This window comes from Eriocheir sinensis, chromosome 33 (genome assembly GCF_024679095.1).
Source record: "Eriocheir sinensis breed Jianghai 21 chromosome 33, ASM2467909v1, whole genome shotgun sequence".
Taxonomy (NCBI): domain Eukaryota; kingdom Metazoa; phylum Arthropoda; class Malacostraca; order Decapoda; family Varunidae; genus Eriocheir; species Eriocheir sinensis.
In genome coordinates this window covers 4,576,519-4,597,476 of record NC_066541.1, presented here as the reverse complement: position 1 = coordinate 4,597,476, position 20,958 = coordinate 4,576,519, and the positions used below count along the sequence as shown (strand labels likewise).

Sequence of the window (20,958 nt, the reverse complement as noted above, 5' to 3'; positions counted from 1 at the left end):
TCTGTATCTTTTTTTTTTCCTTGAGCTGCCTCCTCTGCAGTTGGAAAAAAAAATGTAGGTGGTGATTGCTCCTCCTTACCATATTTTGTTCGTTTTCATAGTTTGTTTTGTTGGTTCTTGAGATACAGAATGTCGATTGTTGCTGCCTTTTCTTCTCTACTTATTTATTTAGTGGTAAATTGAATATAAAACCAACGCCTAGTCACTATTTTTCACATCCCATAAAACTTGTAATGTCGATTGTTGCTGCCTTTTCTTCTCTACTTATTTAGTGGTAAATTTAATATAAAACCATCGCCTAGTTACTATTTTTCACATCCATAAAACTTGTAATGGCCCATATGATGAAGCCTAACAAGAAAATGATAGTTATTGAAGCGTTTACTGACTATAGTACATGAGATATTGCTGACTTTTGCCGAGGTAATATCTTAACTGAATCACAAGTAAACCTATAATTATACACATTTAAGGTAAGTATTATTGTGTATGACTGACAGGGTTTTGTTTTGGTGCAAGCCTAATACGAAATTGTAAAATATAATGCCTTTTTCTGAAGTGAATCTTACGTATGTTGTCAGATATTTACTCCGATATACAAACTTCATTCACGTATGGGTAAGTACTGTGTGTGTCACTTAAAAAAATAATAATATACGTATCAACAGCTGATTTTACCCGCGTGAGACCGAAGCATACGAGCCTACACACACAAAAAAAAAAATAAGCCAACAATTTGAGTAAAAAGTTATGAAAGCAAAATGATAAAAAAACTAATTGCCATAGTTAATAATAGGGTGAAACCACGACTATGAAAAGCTTATTACCCGCGAGAGACTGAAGCATACGAACCTACACACAAAAAGAATAAATATAAAGGAATAAAAACAAAATATATAATAATAAGGTGAAACTAGGACTGTGATGCGATAGAAACTAGGACTGTAATAAGACTGAAATTAGGGAAAACTAGATATCGATATTCCAGTAGGCTCGTCGGGCGGATGTAAACACCAGCCCGCCATGTGCCCGCCTCGTAGTCACTCGGCGTCCTGCGTTGGCCCTATTTCCTGTGTACACATGTGATCCCCGCAGTGATAAGGCGCGCCATAAACACCATTACCACCTGTGACCCGCGGGGGAGATCGAGGACGAGCCGCGCGGAAGGAGGACAGAGAAACAAGGACATGAGGTGAGTGTGTTGTTTTGGCCATCGAGAATTTGACACGGAAACTGATGGACGGTAAATGGTGGCCAGTCTTTCCTCCTTTTCCTGTTCCTCCTCCTCCTCCACTTCCTCTTCTTTTTCTTCTTCCTTTTCCTCTGCTTCTTCTTCTTCTTTTTCTTCTTCTTCTTCTGCTCTTCTTCTTCTTCTTCTTCTTCTTCTTCTTCTTATTATTATTATTATTATTATTATTATTATTATTATTATTAATATTATGGTTAAGATTCGTTTTAGGTCCGTGCCAGTATCTCATTACCTACCTTATGAAACATCAGTATCTCTTCATATATCTTTTCTACAAACCTTCAACAGTCATGGAAACGCTTTGAAAATCCAATTCAAGGACTTTTTGTTTACTCTTGAAAATAGGGGATAATGTTTACGAAAGCCCGTCGCCTCCTCTGCTGGCCGCGGCGACGCTGCAGCGGGTGTTGCGAGAAATACCTCCTCGCTGAAATAAGTCACATACACATGAGGGGGGGGGGGTCGAGGGGGGCGCAGCCCCCCCGTTAGTAGGTCGTAAAGTTCGGTTGGAGTAGTTTAAATATGCTCCCCGACCCTAAGCCCTCTGCGAGCTATTTCGCAGCTACGAATCTTTACCATTATTATTATTATTATTATTATTATTATTATTATTATTATTGTTATTATTATTATTATTATTTTTCCTCTTCTTTTAGCTTTTTCTTCCTCATCTTACTTCTCTTCCTCCTCCTCCTCCTCCTCCTCTTCTTCTTCTTATTCCTCCTCTTCTTCTTCTTCTTCTCCTTCTTCTTATTCCTCCTCTTCTTCTTCTTCTTCTTCTTCTTCTTCTTCTTCTTGTGCTTCCTCTTCCTCTTCTTTTTACTCTTTCTTATATAGATTTTTCTTCCTCATCTTCCTTCTCTTCTTCCTCTTCTTCTTCTTCTTCTTCTTCTTCTTCTTCTTCTATCTCTTCCTCTTCTTCCTCTTTCTTCCAAGGTGAACTAGTGGTCTGCGTGGTCTGCGTGGCCTTACAAGTGGGAAAGTGCAGGACAGGAAAGGCTAGATAGGCTGACCGGCTGACTGGATGGCTGGGTGGTTGGAGGGAGAGAGGAGAGGAGGGGAGGAGATCAGTAAGGGATAGGGTGGAGGGGTGGAGGGGTAGTAGTGAGGCAAGTGGGGGCAGGAAGATTAGTACAGGGTAAGGTGAGGGGGAGGGGTCGTGTTGTTGGTAAGGGGGAGGGGGTGGGGGGTAGAGGGTGGGAGCAGCGCATGTCATTGTGTGTGAATTAGGAGCTCGTGTGGAAATGAAGACGTTGGGTATTGCGTCTTACTTGTTTGTTTGCGTGTGTGTTTTGTTTTGTTGTGTCGACTTGCATGGAACGATTTGGGCTATTGTTGATTTTTTTTGTGTGTGTGTGTGTTTGTGTGTGTGTTTCCGTATTGTGTTGCGATTAGTTTGTGGTTCCTTTCGTGATTTACTTCAGTGTTTTGTATGCTGAATTGTCTGCTTGAATGTTCACTGGACTATTTTTTTCGTTTTAGTGGATGGAGAACGATGAATCTGAGAGGTCTAAATTATATGATCAGTAAAAAAAAATAAAAAAATAGGCTTATGTATAGTTTCAACACTTCAAATAATCTACATTACACCGATAAATTAAGTACACTAGTTATGATAATTTCTGTGATATTTATTAAAGTAAACCTGAATGCTTGTCCCAAATAACATTTCAGTATGTTCTCATTGTTTTTATAATTGTTGTTGCTTATTTGTTTTATTCATTAATGCTATTATGGGGAAGAAAACCAGGAGTCAGCATGATATTTTATTCAGTATGACAGGTAATGCTTGGAGAGAGAGAGAGAGAGAGAGAGAGAGAGAGAGAGAGAGAGAGAGAGAGAGAGAGAGAGAGAGAGAGAGAGAAAGCAGTCAGACGATGAATTAGACAAACATAAGATATATAACTTATTAAAATGACCTAAATAAAGCAAGCAGACTGAGATAAATGGAATATGTACAACTGTTATTCCTTGCCGGGACAGTCTTGGCACCAGCTGAGGCGAGAGGCGGCACTGAGGGACTTCACCTATAGTACAGTAAACGAATAAATTAACAAAGTGAATCAACTAACGAAACAAAATAGTTAAATTAAAGGAAATAAAATGTTACTTGCCACAGTGATTTAATCAAGTTACAAAACGTAAAGAGGAATTCAAAAAAAACAAAAAACAAATCTCGATAAATGCATGTCTTAGTCTTTCAGGAAGACGGAAAGTGACATGATACATGATTTAAGAAAGTCGTTGAGGACACTTATCCCAAGACACTAAATTTCAATCAGTTTAGGAGGAAACTGCCACAGTTTTTAAGTAGAAGTTATAAAAGCTGTGTGCCCTAAAATATAAATCGAAACGATGTGAGAATGAAATATGAAAAAAAGTTGAATTCTTATCCCACTCGAACTTGGCTATAATTATCCTCATTTTTTTTCATATAAATATCCCAACTCATGATTTTACTCTTTAATTTTGTCGCAGAGCTATAATTATCCTCATTTTTTTTCATATAAATATCCCAACTCATGATTTTACTCTTTAATTTTGTCACAGAGCTATACTTATCCTCATTTTTTCTTATAAATATCCCAATTCATGATTTTACTCTTTAATTTTGTCACAGAGCTATACTTATCCTCATTTTTTCTTATAAATATCCCAATTCATGATTTTACTCTTTAATTTTGTCACAGAGCTATACTTATCCTCATTTTTTCTTATAAATATCCCAACTCATGATTTTACTCTTTAATTTTGTCGCAGAGCTATACTTATCCTCATTTTTTCTTATAGATATCCCAATTCATGATTTTACTCTTTAATTTTGTCGCAGAGCTATACTTATCCTCATTTTTTCTTATAAATATCCCAATTCATGATTTTACTCTTTAATTTTGTCGCAGATGTCCTTAACAGCTTAACTTCGGAGTCTGAGTATCAGGTGATCCCTCAGGTGTCGCGTCCCGGGTGGCTAGATCTTTGGTTCAAGAGTCAGCCAGTCAGTCAGTCAATCGATAATATAAACACACACACCACCCAGGCTCACGATAATCTATGAAACTGGACGAACAATAAAACTAAGCACACGTAGTTACCATCGTGCATTGATTCTTAGGCTTCGCTCACTCTTTTATTACGTCCTTCAAAAAAAAAAAGTTCGATAGTTTTTATAAGTGCACAATACCTCACGCCTCCAAGCTTACAATGCAATGGCCGCTGGGAATAATAATAAAAAAACACGACACACTCACGATAGGAGCGTCGCGTCGCGTCTTTCCGTATAAATATTGGATACATCAAATAAGAAGAATGATAAAAAAACTACGTGTCGAGTTGGACTGAGGCGACGCAGTAAAGAAGTGTTCAATAAAAAGCCGTGTATGTGCTGACGGGGGCTCAGTGCGCGACGAGGGGTGGGAGGGGGAATACGTAACACCCCTGTCGATGAGAGTTCTGGGGTCTGTCTCCATCTATCACTGCCCGTTTTGGATCGCCAGTGACAATAAGATGGCCATGTGCTCCCCGGCCGTCCAATTAAACAGGAGGACACGTCAGGGCGCGCCGCTGGTTAGGCCGAGAACGCCGCCCGATTTGGAAGCCTCGTCGCCGCGAAGAACAATTTAATTTAGTATTCCCGGGGCCGGTGAGCGACGCGGCCTGACTAGCGGACGAGCCTCAGCGGGGGAGGGTCAGGGGGTCGCGGCGGGGAGGGCAGGAAGGATAGGCACCTGTCCGGACCACCAACACCACCATCACTACCACCACTCCTACGACCACCACCACCACTACCACCACTACGACCACCACCACCACTACTACCTCCACGACCACCACCACTACTACCTCCACCACCACCACCACTTCTACCTCCACCACCACCATCCTCCTCATCATCACCATTACCATTGTCACTACCGTCACCACCACCATCATCACCACCACCATCATTACCACCACTTCTACCCACCACCTCCACCCTACCACCACCAGTACTACCTCTAATATACCACCATCATCGCCTTACTCATTTACTCATTCGCCCAATAAACAACTAGTCAAGAGAGAGAGAGAGTGAGAGAGTGAGAGTGAGTACTATTTTCACCCACAGATCCGCCTTCCACACACACTTCGCCAGACAGTATACAGACACAGCTGAGTGGTGATAAATCTGGAGTGATGTTTTAATGGGAGTTCTTTAGGTGGAGTGATGTTGCAGTGTGGCGAGATGTTAATAATAGAGTGACCTTGCAGCTAGAGTGATGTTGAGTGGGTTGGTGACGGAGTGGGGTCTGTGCCTCATGATGTAAGCCCTATTCAAGTCTTGGCCGATTGCGACACAGAGGGCTCGTGTTGGCATGTCTTGCTTCTCTTTTGTCTCTGCAGTGTTTATCTTTGTTCATATAGGGTCACTGTTTTTATTTTTTTGTATGGCTTGAGATTTAGGATTGGAATGATGTTTTGACCAAGGTTTAGCTCATCCAGGTCTGACAGAAGGTATTTGCATGGACACGGCAAGACTACAAGGTGCTGGTGTTACTGAAGATAAAGGACACCAGCGAGGGAAAAGGTAGTTATAGGAGACATGTAAGACAGATGGCATGGCTGTGATGTGACGTGTAGACCAAGGTTTAGCTATGCCCTTCTTGACATCATGGGGTTGGTTGGGTTGAAAAATTTTACCCCTCCCCATTCGAATCTGACCCTCTCTTTAGGTTACTGTCTCTGTCCTCCCTAGGCATGAGCAGCGCGAGAAGGCTTTTATATATCTTAATCTTTTTGGCCATTGAGCTCCCTCCTGTGAAAAATATACTCCTTTTCTCTTTTTCTTTCTCTCTTTTTTGTAACCGTAATTAACTGAAGCGTGTGTTGCGTCGCCCTTGCATCTTGTTGCCGCCGACAGGACCGACGCGACCTGTCTGTCACTTTTTTTGTATTTCTAGTCGGAAGATGAAACCTGAAGATGTGCTTAAAAATACCAAACTTATATCATGATTTTCTCCTTACTCCTTGTCACTGAACATTCATTCCATTTCGACTTCCTTCAGCTTTAAAACTGTACAAACCTAAAATAAAATAAAGGTGTGTGTGAGGGAGGGGGGACTCACTGTGAATTAAGAAACATGGACATTGTAGTCTGCAGTGATTATAACAGTGAAAACAAACCCGAGATAAAGAAAGATACAGTGACAGGAAAGTGTAGTCTGCAGTGATTATAACAGTGAAAACAAACCCGAGATAAAGAAAGATACAGTGACAGGAAAGTGTAGTCTGCAGTGATTATAACAGTGAAAACAAACCCGAGATAAAGAAAGATACAGTGACAGGAAAGTGTAGTCTGCAGTGATTATAACAGTGAAAACAAACCCGAGATAAAGAAAGATACAGTGACAGGAAAGTGTAGTCTGCAGTGATTATAACAGTGAAAACAAACCCGAGATAAAGAAAGATACAGTGACAGGAAAGTGTAGTCTGCAGTGATTATAACAGTGAAAACAAACCCGAGATAAAGAAAGATACAGTGACAGGAAAGTGTAGTCTGCAGTGATTATAGCAGTGAAAACAAACCCGAGATAAAGAAAGATACAGTGACAGGAAAGTGTAGTCTGCAGTGATTATAACAGTGCAAACAAACCCGAGATAAAGAAAGATACAGTGACAGGAAAGTGTAGTCTGCAGTGATTATAACAGTGAAAACAAACCCGAGATAAAGAAAGATACAGTGACAGGAAAGTGTAGTCTGCAGTGATTATAGCAGTGAAAACAAACCCGAGATAAAGAAAGATACAGTGACAGGAAAGTGTAGTCTGCAGTGATTATAGCAGTGAAAAGTAACCCGAGATAAAAAAAAAAGATACAATGACGTTAATAACAATGAAGACAAAACAAAACCGTTATAAAAAAAAAACGATATAGTGTCCCCTCAGTCCAGCTTCCGACGCCAAGTTATCGTCTATAAGGCAACGTTGACTAGCAGCGAATAGCAGTATAGTATTACCTTAACGCTATAGGGTATGGGTGTAGGCATGTATGGGGTGTATATATAGAAAAAGAAGGTACTGTATATCCTCTTACGTTAGGCCTCTAGTAGTCATTCACGTGTTGTTGTTTTTTATATTCTAGACGTAACTTATGCTTTCCTTCCTCCGTTTTCTGTCTTACATTTTACATAACTTTATTTATTTTCACTCATTCATTCATTATCGCTTTCATTTATTTTCTCACTTCTTCCTCTTTCTTCATTTACTCATTCTCCCTTTCTCTCATTCGTTGTCACTTCTTCCTCTTTTTATTCATTCACTCATTCTCTTTCTCTCATTCGTTTTCTCACATCTTGCTCTTTCTTCATTCACTCATTCTCTTTCTCTAATTCATTCTCTCACTTCTTCGTCTTTCCTCATTCACGCATTTTCCCTTTCATTCATTCCTTTACTTTTTCACATTCTCTTTTCCTCTCTGTCTTTAGCTCTACCGTGTGTTTGTGTTCGTTTGTTTGTTTGTGTGTCTGTGTGTTCTTAGTGTAAATGAAGATATAATGAGACGGACGGAACAGTACTAAGGAGAGGACTGTCTATTCGTGTTCCCTCCTAGGCCGGGGCGCGAGACAGGACAAGCGCGGGACGGGGAGGAGGGGGTTATGGCAGACAAAATGGCCGGTCTTGCTCGGTGGTTTATGTTACAGCGGGGGATTGGTTTGTTTTGGCACTGATTGTGTGTTTATCGTCAAGGATTAGTGTGTTTATTTATTTTTTGTGTCTGAGCTTTATCCTTTTTTTTTCTTAATGTGTGTTTGGATGTGTTTGCATCTTTGTGTGTCTTGTTTTTCTGTGTGCGTACTTTGTAGGATATTTATTCATTAACACGAAATAATTGAGGAGGCCACTAATTCGTAGTATCCGCACGTTCATTATATCCAAACGTATCAGTAGACACGAGAAAATGTTTCCGGTGAAAACAAAATATATGGGGAATTTTATCAAGGAAAATATTAGTTTTAATTGTTTTGAAAATACATATATTTTATCAAAGATGATAAGTGGCATAAAATAAGAATAATCTATTTTTCTGCTTTCTATTTTTTATGATTCGTTTCACATGATGCTCGTTAAATGGAGTTAAATTAACGGCTTTGAGGTACGAACAGCCTATTTTTGGGTCCACGGAAGAGCTAGTGCACTTGTTAGCGATAGAGGATTCGATCGCGCTCCAGGGTTGTCCTGGAGCGCGATGGAATCCTCTATCGCTAGCAAGTGCACTAGCTCGGAGGGGACCTAAAAAGTGGGTCTGATACTTTCTATTATATTGTGCAAGCTTTTTTGGGTTTGTGTTCCATTGCGTGTATGTTTGCGGGTTTGTGCTCGCGTTTTTCTTTTTCTTACATCATAGTTTTTAGCTAAATGAGACGGTTTTTGCATCATCCTCATTATCAATATTAACAAAATACAAATATTACTAAAATTACGAAGGGCGGCATTTAGTTAGCGGGTCTTTTATTTGTATGCTTAAGACAGGTCACCGCACGTCCTTTACTATACTAGGAAAGTGTACAAAATTATCTGCAGCGGCATTTGGCTAGCGAGTCTTTATATTTTCATGCTTAATTAAAGAGAGGAGACTGAACGGCTATTATACTAAGCAAATGTTCAAAAGTCACCACTGTCGCTATCATTACCCTCGGGATCATCGCTGCTGTGTTCCGTGCGGTCTGGTGTTCGTTTATCATGGCGCTTTCTTATGTGTTTGGTTCTAGTATATTCGTTGGTATGACTTTTCTTAATAACGGGGGAAGTAAACTACTCATGCTATGTAGCCTCTAGTATGCTTCACACACACACACACACACACACACACACAGTACCAATACACATACAAGTAGGTGTATTATAGTCTACGTTACAAAATGGTTCGGTACAAAAAAAATTAAAGAGTAATTCGAGAGATCAGCGCGACGCGGAGAAGCGGCTGCGGCGTGTGTCTGTTCGTGGTCAGCATCCCGGGGAATAGGGGGGGGGGGGGGGGATGCTGAGTTCTGGTTCCGGTGCGGTATGTTTCACTGGTTGCTGTTGTTGTTGTTGTTGTTGTTGTTGTTGTTGTTGTTGTTGTTGTTGCTGTGCTTGTTTCGCTTTGTTATTGTATCGTTTCGTTTGCCTGTTTTGTCCCACCTTCTGTTTTGTTATGTTTTTTTTTCATCTGATATTCCGTTTGTTTTGTTTCCTTCTTCTGTTGTTGTTCCTTTGGCGTTCTGTTTCTGCAATGTTTCGTTCTTCTTGTTTCGTTTCTGTGATGTTTCTCCCTGCTTTGTGTCCTTCCTGTTTCACCTCGTACATTATCGTTTTTGTGATGTTTCCGTCCTTGGGTTGATCTGTTCTTGTTTCATTCCCTTCATCTTTCTTTCCGGTCCTACGATGTTTCCTCTCTGTGATGTTTCCTTCCTGTTTCATTCCGGTCATCTGTCGTTCCGGTCCTACGATGTTTCCTCTCTGTGATGTTTCCTTCCTGTTTCATTCCGGTCATCTGTTGTTCCGGTCCTACGATGTTTCCTCTCTGTGATGTTTCCTTCCTGTTTCATTCCGGTCATCTGTCGTTCCGGTCCTACGATGTTTCCTCTCTGTGATGTTTCCTTCCTGTTTTATCCCGTTCATCTGGCGTTTGGTTTGTGTGATGTTTCGTTTCTTGTTCTGTTCCTTTCCTGTTTCGTTCATTTATATTTCAATTCATCTTTTGTTCCGTTCCTTTATGGTTGCGTTGTTCATATGTTTTTCCGTTGATTTGTTCCATTTCTGTGTTCCGTTGCTGTTTTGTTCTGTTCTCTCTTGTCCCCGTTTTTTGTTGGTTTCATTGCCTTATAGTTTCGTTGCCTCATAGTTTCGTTCCCATATAGTTTCGTTCCTATATAGTTTCGTTCCCATATAGTTTCGTTCCCATATAGTTTCGTTCCCATATGGTTTCGTTCCCATATAGTTTCGTTCCCATATAGTTTCGTTCCTTTACTCCTTCGCCCTTCTTCCCTTGCGAAACAAAAGTGAAACGCTACACTCGGGAACCAGAACAATTCCCACTTTCACCGCTGCAAACTACTTTCTCCTGCTCCTTTTCTTCTCTTCCCCTTACCTTCCCTTTCACTTCATCTCATTTTCTTCCTTTCCTTCATTATTTCTTTTCCTCTTCTTTTCCTTATAATTTACCTTCCCTTTCACTTCATCTCATTTTCTTCCTTTCCTTCATTATTTCTTTTCTTCTTTTCCTTATAATTTACTTGCCCTTCCACTTTCATTTATTTTTTTCCTTTCTTTGTATACTTTCTTTTCCTTCATTCTTTTCTTCTTTCTGAGCGAGGTTCTTTTCACACCGTATCAGTCACACTTTTCTCCTTGCACCGTTCAATTTACACATCTTCCTTTTTTCACCTTCCCTCCGCTCACCTTTCCTTTTAACTCATTAAGAATAGGTTTATATATGGTCCTCATGTCTCACTTTTCCTCCATATTTTCATCCCTCACACCATCGACGTTTCTTCCCTCAACACTTCTCATCATTTCTCTCCTCATTAGATTCATGAAGAACAGGTGAAAGCGGTCCATCTGTTCCTCATTTTATTGTCTTTATATTCCTCTAATTTCTCATTTTCCATCTACTTTTCTCACTGTCCTTTCCACACACTTTTTCCCATGCACCTTCACGCTTGTCTGTCTTGAGAATAAGTGTCTAAGGCTCATGGTCCTCACTTTCCACTGTTCATTCTTCACTTTTCCTCCTTAAACTCATCCTTCACAACATCCCATCGAGACACCTCCATACACCTTCACACACCTGACCGTGGCGAACAGGTGTATATTGTCCTTATCTCCCTCACTTTTTACCCTCCTAACATTCCTTTCATCTCAATTTTTGCTCCAGTTTTCTCCTTCACATTTCCTCTTCACACACCTTCCCTGTACACACCTGCACACACCTGGCCATGACGAACAGGTGTATATTGTCCTTATCTCCCTCACTTTTTACTCTCATTCCTTTCATCTCATTTTTTGCTCCAGTTTTCTCCTTCACATTTCCTCTCCACACACCTTCCCTGTACACACCTCCACACACCTGCCCCCCCTTACGAGCAGGTGTGTATGGTCCTCATGTATTTACACGTCTTGCACCGCACCTCGCAGCACCACTGGAAGGTACACGAGCACCGCTCCTCCACCTCCACCACCTGCGTGTGGTACTCCCGCCCGCAGCACATGAGGTCGCACCCGTCCAGGCCGATGCTCGTCCTGTTGCACTCCCGCCCCCTGGTGCCGATGATGCCTGTGTGGAGGGGAGAAGAGGGTGTTAGGTGCCTGTGTGGAGGGGAGAAGAGGGTGTTAGGTGCCTGTGTGGAGGGGGGAAGAGGGTGTTAGGTGCCTGTGTGGAGGGGAGAAGAGGGTGTTAGGTGCCTGTGTGGAGGGGGGAAGAGGGTGTTAGGTGCCTGTGTGGAGGGGAGAAGAGGGTGTTAGGTGCCTGTGTGGAGGGGAGAAGAGGGTGTTAGGGGCCTGTGTGGAGGGGCGAAGAGGGTGTTAGGTGCCTGTGTGGAGGGGAGAAGAGGGTGTTAGGGGCCTGTGTGGAGGGGGGAAGAGGGTGTTAGGGGCCTGTGTGGAGGGGAGAAGAGGTGTTAGGTGCCTGTGTGGAGGGGGAAGAGGCTGATCGGTGCCTGTGTGGCGGGGGGAAGAGGGTGTTAGGTGCCTGTGTGGAGGGGAGAAGAGGGTGTTAGGTGCCTGTGTGGAGGGGGGAAGAGGGTGTTAGGTGCCTGTGTGGAGGGGGGAAGAGGGTGTTAGGTGCCTGTGTGGAGGGGAGAAGAGGGTGTTAGGTGCCTGTGTGGAGGGGGGAAGAGGGTGTTAGGTGCCTGTGTGGAGGGGGAAGAGGGTGTTAGGTGCCTGTGTGGAGGGGAGAAGAGGGTGTTAGGTGCCTGTGTGGAGGGGGGAAGAGGGTGTTAGGGGCCTGTGTGGAGGGGGGAAGAGGGTGTTAGGTGCCTGTGTGGAGGGGGGAAGAGGGTGTTAGGTGCCTGTGTGGAGGGGAGAAGAGGGTGTTAGGTGCCTGTGTGGAGGGGAGAAGAGGGTGTTAGGTGCCTGTGTGGAGGGGAGAAGAGGGTGTTGGGTGCCTGTGTGGAGGGGGAAGAGGGTGTTAGGTGCCTGTGTGGAGGGGGAAGAGGGTGTTAGGTGCCTGTGTGGAGGGGAAGAGGGGTGTTAGGTGCCTGTGTGGAGGGGAGAAGAGGGTGTTAGGTGCCCGTGTGGAGGGGGGAAGAGGGTGTTAGGTGTCTGTGTGGAGGAGAGAAGAGGGTGTTAGGTGCCTGTGTGGAGGGGGGAAGAGGGTGTTAGGTGCCTGTGTGGAGGGGTGAAGAGGGTGTTAGGTGCCTGTGTGGAGGGGCGCCGAGGGTGTTCGGGGCCTGTGTGGAGGGGGGAAGAGGGTGTTAGGTGCCTGTGTGGAGGGGAGAAGAGGGTGTTAGGTGCCTGTGTGGAGGGGAGAAGAGGGTGTTAGGTGCCTGTGTGGAGGGGGGAAGAGGGTGTTAGGTGCCTGTGTGGAGGGGGGAAGAGGGTGTTAGGTGCCTGTGTGGAGGGGAGAAGAGGGTGTTAGGTGCCTGTGTGGAGGGGGGAAGAGGGTGTTAGGTGCCTGTGTGGAGGGGAGAAGAGGGTGTTAGGTGCCCGTGTGGAGGGGGGAAGAGGGTGTTAGGTGCCTGTGTGGAGGGGGGAAGAGGGTGTTAGGTGCCTGTGTAGAGGGGAGAGAAGAGGGTGTTAGGGTGCCTGTGTGGAGGGGGGAAGAGGGTGTTAGGTGCCTGTGTGGAGGGGGAAGAGGTTAGGTGCCTGTGTGGAGGGGAGAAGAGGGTGTTAGGTGCCTGTGTAGAGGGGGGAAGAGGGTGTTAGGTGCCTGTGTGGAGGGGAGAAGAGGGTGTTAGGTGCCTGTGTGGAGGGGTGAAGAGGGTGTTAGGTGCCTGTGTGGAGGGGAGAAGAGGGTGTTAGGTGCCTGTGTGGAGGGGGGAAGAGGGTGTTAGGTGCCTGTGTGGAGGGGAGAAGAGGGTGTTAGGTGCCTGTGTAGAGGGGAGAGAAGAGAGTGAGTTTAGGAGATAGAACTGTGAGTGTAGATAAGGAAAGAAATTTGTGTTAAGTACGTGTGCAGATGGGGAGAGAAATGTGTGTGTTAGGTGCCTGTGTAGATGGGTGTCTGTGTCTTAAGTGCCTTTGTAGATGGGGAGAGAAGAGGGTGTTAGATGCGTGTTAGAGGAAAAAGATAAAGGTCCAATATTTATTCCTAACACTCTCACCTATTCTCTTCAAATACACCTTCGTTCACCTCCTTCAGTCCACTCACCTAGCTTCCTATTCCTGACATAGAGAACAGATGACTCTTCCACACACATACATCATCATCAGCCATACACACACCTTACCCTCACACCTATTCATGCTAGCTGAAGTCCACCAACACACCTTCGTTCACCTCCTTCAGTTCATTCACCTACTTCCCATTCCTGACATAAAGAACAGATGACTCTTCCACACACATACACACACCTCAGCCTCACACCATCATGCTAGCTTAAGTCCACCAACACACCTTCGTCCACACCTCCTTCAGTCCACTCACCTAACTTCCTATTCCTGACGCAGAAATCGGGCGACTCATCCAGGTAGACGAGGTCCTTCTTGGAGGGCGGCTTGTGGTCGGGGTTGCAGGGGCGGAAGAGGCGGTAGGACTTCCTCTTCCGCCGCTTGTTCTTCCTGCGTCTGTTCGGCCGCCGCGCGTTGGGCGTCCTGGTGTTGGCGAGGCTCCGCATCTGCACGCGAGAGGCGCCGTCAAACCGATCCTGTGGGAGGAGCAGAGGGAGGGATGATAGGATGGCTAGCATGAAGAGAGATAAGGAGGGATGGTTAAAGGGAAAGGTGCAGGATGGAGGGATGGAAGGATGATTAAAAGAAGGATGAGAGAGGCTCAAAAACGGAAGGTTGGAGAGGAAGTTGAAGGACTGATAGGATGGCTAGCATGAAGAGAGATAAGGAGGGATGGTTAAAGGGAAAGGTGAAGGACGGAGGGATGGAAGGATGATTAAAAGAAGGATGAGAGAGGCTTAAAAAGGGAAGGTTGGAGAAGAAGTTGAAGGACAGAAAGATGGTTAGGATGCAAGATAAGAAAGCGAAGGAAAGATGGTTAGAGGGAAAGCTGAAGGATGGAGGTAGGGAAAGATGGTTAGAACGAAGGATATAAGGATTGAAAAGGGATTGTTAGACGTAAAGATGAAGGATAGATGGAAGGAATGAGGATAGACGGAAGGATGGAAAGGTGAAGGATAGAAGGAGGGAAAAGTGGAGGGAAGAGTGGAAGTATGGAGGAGAAGGTGAAGGATGGGTGACGGAAGGAGGAAAGAAGGAAGGGAAGGATGGAGAGATGGATGAAGTATGAAAGAATGGAGGGCAAGGTGAAGGATGGAAGGATACATTGACCCCCTCCACACACACACACACACACACACACACACACACACACACACACACACACACACACACACACACTCATGTTCAACTCTCCCAACACCCCAAAATACACAGAAAGGAAGTAGGAGAGAGAGAGAGAGAGAGAGAGAGAGAGAGAGAGAGAGAGAGAGAGTCGGATCAGGATGCTAGTATTCTCCAAGGTGAACTCAACAGATTGTATGACTGGGCGGATAAATGGCAAATGGAGTTCAATGTAGGGAAGTGCAGTATTCTGAGTGTAGGTAGGAACAACCCCTCACATAACTATTGCTTAAATGACACTCTCATAAGCAGGTCTGGGTGCGAGAGGGATTTAGGGGTCTTAGTGAGCTCTGATCTCCGTCCAAGGGCACAATGCATTCAAGCAAGAAATCGAGCTAATAGGGTACTGGGATTTATTTCAAGGAGCGTAAGCAACAGAAGCCCCGAAGTCTTCCTCAAACTATATTTAGCATTAGTTAGACCTCATCTTGACTATGCGGTTCAGTTCTGGTCACCTTACTATAGAATGGATATCAAAATGTTAGAATCGGTGCAGAGGAGGATGACTAAGATGATGGTTGAGAAACTTGCCATACGAGGAAAGACTCGAACAGTTAAACTTGATTTCTGTATAAAGGCGAAGGGTGCTTGGATACATGATCGTGTTTTAGAAATGGATGATGGTGTTTAATAATTGTGTTATTCATATGTTTTTGTTGGTAAGAGAACCGGTAGGACGAAGTAATGGGTTTAAACTGGATAAATTCAGATTCAACAGGGACATAGGCAAAAATTGGTTTACTAACTGGGTGGTGGATGAGTGGAATAGGCTTAGCAGTCATGTGGTGAGTGCCAATACAATTGTCACATTCAAAATAGACTAGATAAATTCATGGACAGCGATATTAGGTGGGGCTAGATACACGGGAGCTTAGGGTCAAAGGAGAGAGAGAGAATGAAAACCGCCAGTAATTGTGGAAAAAGCGAATAAGAGAGAGATAACAAAAGGCAATCAACAAAAAGACGATCAGATAAAAAAAATAAAAAAACATACAGGTATTCCCCACATCCACACCCAGACATAGGTAACCCCTTCCCCCCTTCCCCCCCACACACAGGTAAACACCCCCACTCACCTTTAGCACGTCGCCCACTCTCCTGAAGTACGGCAGCCTCCACCAGCAGGTCTTGACGGTGCAGGAGCCCGACATACCGTGACACTTACACTCCTTCCTCATGTTGTCCTTCACGTGCTGCGGGGGGAGGAAAAAAGAAAAGAGGGGGAGGAGGAGGAAGGGGGGAAGAAAGGATGGTGGGAATAGAGAGGAGCAAGGAGGGGAAGAGAAGGGGATGGAAGGGTTAAAAGAAAGGGAAGGGATAGAAGGAAGTAGATAGAAAGAAGAGGAAGGGAGATAGGAGGAGCAAATGAAGAGGAACAAGAAGAAAAAGCGAGGATAGTGGAAATAGAAAAGGTACAAGAGTAAAGAGAAGGGGAAGAGAAGGATGGAAGGGGGAGGAGAAATGGAGACAGGTGAAGAAGTAGAGGAAACGAAAATGTAAAAAAAAATAATGGAGATGGAAAAAAGAGGAGCAAGGAGAAGGGAAAGGGAAGGATAGAAGGAAAAGTAAGGAAAGGAGAGGAAAAGAAGGAAAATATCGAAAACGGAAAGACGGGAAGGAGAGAAGAAGAAAAAGAAAACCCCAAAAGAAAAGGAAGGAAGGAGGAGCATGAGAGGGAGAGAGAACAAGGTGAATAGGAAGAGAAGGAGGAGGAGGAGGAGGAGGAGGAGGAGGGAGGAAATAGTAGAAGGGAGAGGAAGAGAAAAGAATGGGAGAAAAATGAAAAATGTTGATTATTTTCGTTCCAGCTGAGCACACACACACACACACACACACACACACACACACACACACACACACACACACACACACACACACACACAACTCCCCCTTCCCCCCACCCATTCTCTCCAAACCAGGTAGGAGGGAGTCGATGGAAGAGGGAGAAAAAAGAAGGAGGAGGAGGGTAAGGAAGAGTGGAATTAAGAGGAGGAGGAGGAGGAGGAGGAGAAGGAGGAGGAGTTCTTAGTCTATAATTAAAACATTAGGTTCGGGCAGACACGTAATTTAGGGTGAAGGGAAGGGTGAGGAGGTGAGGGAGGATGTGGAGGGCGCCCTGACCACCCTTACCTAGCCTACCCACCCTACCCTCCCTAACACTAACCCACTCTACCCCCCCCCCCCCCATTTTCTTCCTTCCTTCCTCTGACCCTCCCTAACCCCTTCCCTCTCTTACCCTAACCCTCCCTAACCCCCTCCCTCTCTTACCCTAACCCTCCCTAACCCCCTCCCTCTCTTACCCTTACCCACCCTAACCCCCTCCCTTCCTTACCCTAACCCTCCCTAACCCCCTCCCTCTCTTACCCTAACCCTCTCTAACCCCCTCCCTCTCTTACCCTAACCCTCCCTACCTATACTCCCTTCCTCATTGACCCTCCCTGCTTACCCTCCCTTCCTTACCTACTTAACTTATTCCCCCTGCTTCACCCTACCTATACTTGCTTACCCTATCACCCTATTGACCCTACTTACCTCACCCTAGTTTACTCTGTCTTAATTTACCTTTCCCATCTTACCTTTCTCACCCTTAATTTGCCTCCCTTTCCTTCTTCCCTATTCACCCTCTTTCCTTACCTACCCAATTAGCTGATTCTCTCACCTGCCCACTCCACCTGCCTCACTCTACCTGCTTGCCCACTCCACCTGCCTCACTCCACCTACCCCACTCTACCTGCTTGCCCACTCCACCTGCCCCACTCTACCTGCTTGCCCACTCCACCTGCCTCACTCCACCTACCCCACTCTACCTGCTTGCCCACTCCACCTACCCCACTCTACCTGCTTGCCCACTCCACCTGCCCCACTCTACCTGTTTGCCCACTCCACCTGCCCCACTCTACCTGCTTGCCCACTCCACCTGCCCCACTCTACCTGCTTGCCCACTCCACCTGCCCCACTCTACCTGCTTGCCCACTCCACCTGCCCCACTCTACCTGCCCCACTCTACCTGTTTGCCCACTGTACCTGCCCCACACCACCTGCTTGCCCACCCACCTGCCCCACCTACCTGCTTGCCCACCCACCCTCCCACTCTACCTGCTTGCCCACTCCACCTGCCCCACTCTACCTGCTTGCCCACTCCACCTGCCCCACTCTACCTGCTTGCCCACTCCACCTGCCCCACTCTACCTGCTTGCCCACTCCACCTAGCCCACTCTACCTGCTTGCCCACTCCACCTGCCCCACTCTACCTGTTTGCCCACTCTCCTTTCCCACTCAATATACCTTCCTGCCCCCCCCCCCCCGAACTCTCAGTCCACTCTCCTAGTTCTCCACTCTCATTCTCTCCCTTCACCACCTCCATCGCTCCCCCACTCTTCCTTCTCTCCTCTCTCCTCCCTCCTCCACCTTTCCACCTCCACCCTCCCACTAATCTCCACTGACCAGCACCATTGCCACCCACTGTGTTTATTCCTCTTCCTCCTCCTCCTCGTCCTCCTCCTCCTCCTCCTCCTCCTCCTCGTCCTCCTCCTCGTATACTACCATTTATTTTCCTACTTCCTTTCCTCCTTATCTCAATCGCAGTTCTTTTCCTTGTTTTCGTTCTTGATTTGATTATATTATTTTTTAGATGATGAAGGTGGTGGTAATAATAATGATGGGAATGATGATGATGACGATGATAATGATGATGATGTTTTGTTTTTGTGTAGTGAAGATTGTTAGTTTGTTCATTTTTAGTCAAGTTCTGTATTTTTTTATATTTTTTTTTATTGGTAATGTCCCGGAATACTTGTCTTGCGTTTACCTCTGCAGTTGATGTTTGTATTTGGGTTTTCATAGACTGATTTTAACTCATGAGAGAGAGAGAGAGAGAGAGAGAGAGAGAGAGATGGAAGAATGAAATAGTATGTAATTGTAACATTTTTCCTCTCCTTCCCATTACTCCCGTCCAATTATATTTTCCTCCCTCTCTTTCTTAACATCTCCTTAACATCTCCTTAACATCTCCTTAACATCTCCTCACTTCTTCCTTTCGTGTGTGTCCCAAGTAGTAATAGTAGTAGATGCGTCAGTAGTAGTAGTAGTAGTAGTAGTAGTAGTAGTAGTGATAGTAGTAGTAGTAGTAGTGGTAGTAGTAGTAGTAGCAGCAGCAGTAGTAGTAGTAGTAGTAGTAGTAGTAGTAGTAGTAGTAGTAGTAGTAGTAGTAGTAGTAGTAGTAGTAGTAGTAGTAGTGAAAGTAGTAGTAGTAGTAGTAGTAGTAGTGAAAGTAGTAGTAGTAGTAGTAGTAGTAACCTCATTTCACGCCATTTCATCCACATTATCTCAAAAGCCACATCCATCTCTCACGCTTCTAATTCCTGTCTATTATTTATTCTCCTCTCCCTCCTCCTCCTCCTCCTCCTCCTCCTCCTCCTCACCCCCTCCTCACCCCCTCCCGCGTAATGAGGGGGTGTTCAGGCCCCGCCCACAGGCCCTCCATCAGGGTGTGGGTGGCTGTGGGTGGGTCACTTCTCACAGCAGCCACCACCTACTACCTCCCTCGCTGTTGTTGTTGTTGTTGTTGTTGTTGTCGTCGTTGTTGTTGGTCTACTCTCTGATGTTCTTTTATTCTTCTTGTTCTTGCTTTTGTTTTGATATTTTTGTTCTTTTTTCTTATTCTTGTGTTTCGTCCTATTCCTCATCCTTTTTTTTCTTAATTTCTTCTTGTTTTCCTTCTCCTCCTCTTTGTCGTGTTCCTGGTCCTCGTCCTCGTCCTCCTCCTCTTCCTCCTCCTCTTCCTCCTCCTCCTCCTCTCATGATTATTTTTTCTGCCTCTTCATATTACTCAACTTTCATCCCCTCCTCCTCCGTCTTAATCTTTTTTTTTCTCCTCCTCCTCCTCCTCCTCCTCAGAACAACATACTGGACTGGCCTCCTTCTTATACACGTGGTCTCCCTCATGTGTGTGTGTGTGTGTGTGTGTGTGTGTGTGTGTGTGTGTGTGTGTGTGTGTGTTTCAGTTCCCAGGCGAGGATATTAAGGGAATGCCTCGCCCCTCCCCCCCCCACCTCCTTGCCACGCCCCTCCTCTCACCTGCCCTCCCCTCCCCCCCTCCCTCCCTCCCGCCCCGTTACTCTCCCCGCCCCGCCCCTTCTGCCCCGCCCCGCCCCTTCCCGTGACCTATATATTGCGCCCCGTTATGCTGATCAGCCAAAAAAATTCGCCCGTTTTTTTCTATTTTCATTCCTTCCATTCTCATTTTTTTCTTTCCCTTCCCTTTTCTTTTCTTTGTTTTTCTTCCCTTATTGCTTTTCTCTTCGGTTATATTTTTACCTTCCTTACTCTTTTTCCTCTTCGTTGTTCCCTTTTCCTTTCCTTTCGTTATTTTCCTTCTCCCATTTTCTTTTGTCTCAGGTATGGTTCCGTTTCCTTTCCGTTTTTTTTTTCCTTTCTCTTCCCTCTCTCTCTGTTTTCTCATATTTTCTTTTCTTTAGTTTTCTTTATTTCCACTTTCTTTTTTTTCTCTATATCTGTTCCCTCTCTGTTTTCTCATATTTTTTCTTTTCTTTCGTTTTCTCTATTTCCATTTTCTTATCTTTTTTCTCTACATTTCTTCCCTCTCTGTTTTCCCATATTTTTCTTTTCTTTCGTTTTCTTTATTTCCATTTTCTTTTCTATTTTCTCTACATTTCTTCCTCTCTGTTTTCCCATATTTTTCCTTTCTTTCGTTTTCTTTATTTCCATTTTTTTATTTTCTTCACATTTCTTTCCTTTCTGTTTCTTGTTTACTCCCTTCTTTTCGTTTCCCTTCCGCTTTCTCCTGTTTTCTCCTTTCCTTTAAGTTTCCTTTTTATTACTTTCCAATTCATCCTTTTTTCCTAACTTTCTCTTCCGCTATATATCGCAAACTCCTCATGTTATTTTTGGTTGCTGTTGTTGTTGTTGTGGTGGTGGTGGTGGTGGTGGTGGTTGTTGTTGTTTTGATTGTTGTTGTTATGATGTTATTTTCCTATTGCTCTGTCCCTGTCCTTTTCCTTTTTCTTTTAATTAATCTTCGTTCCCCTTTCCTTCCCTTTCCGTAGCTATATTTTCTTTCCCTTCTATTTTCTTATCTTTTTTTTCCTTTAATTAATCCTCGTTCCCCTTTCCTTCCCTTTCCGTAGCTATATTTTCTTTCCCTTCTATTTTCTTATCTTTTTT

The 20,958-nt window shown here is 44.6% G+C and overlaps 1 protein-coding gene across 4 annotated transcripts in view; it reads right to left on the bottom strand.

The window, feature by feature from the left end:
- Positions 1 to 3,041: 3,041 nt before the first annotated feature.
- LOC127006594 (protein Wnt-1-like) overlaps positions 3,042 to 20,958 on the bottom strand; it is a 96,152-nt gene continuing 78,235 nt past the window's right edge. The window contains exons 5-8 of one of the 4 annotated variants that reach the window (XR_007759657.1): positions 15,852 to 15,968; positions 13,850 to 14,069; positions 10,429 to 11,539; positions 3,042 to 10,354 (exon numbers count right to left, since the gene is read on the bottom strand). Coding sequence is in view for 3 of the 4 variants with exons in the window: in XM_050876674.1 (XP_050732631.1) it covers positions 11,343 to 11,539; positions 13,850 to 14,069; positions 15,852 to 15,968 (534 nt within the window). In the remaining variant the exon portion in view is untranslated. Of the gene's footprint in view, positions 11,540 to 13,849; positions 14,070 to 15,851; positions 15,969 to 20,958 lie in introns of all 4 variants that reach the window. The other 3 variants (XM_050876674.1, XM_050876673.1, XM_050876672.1) reach the window with 3 other exon arrangements.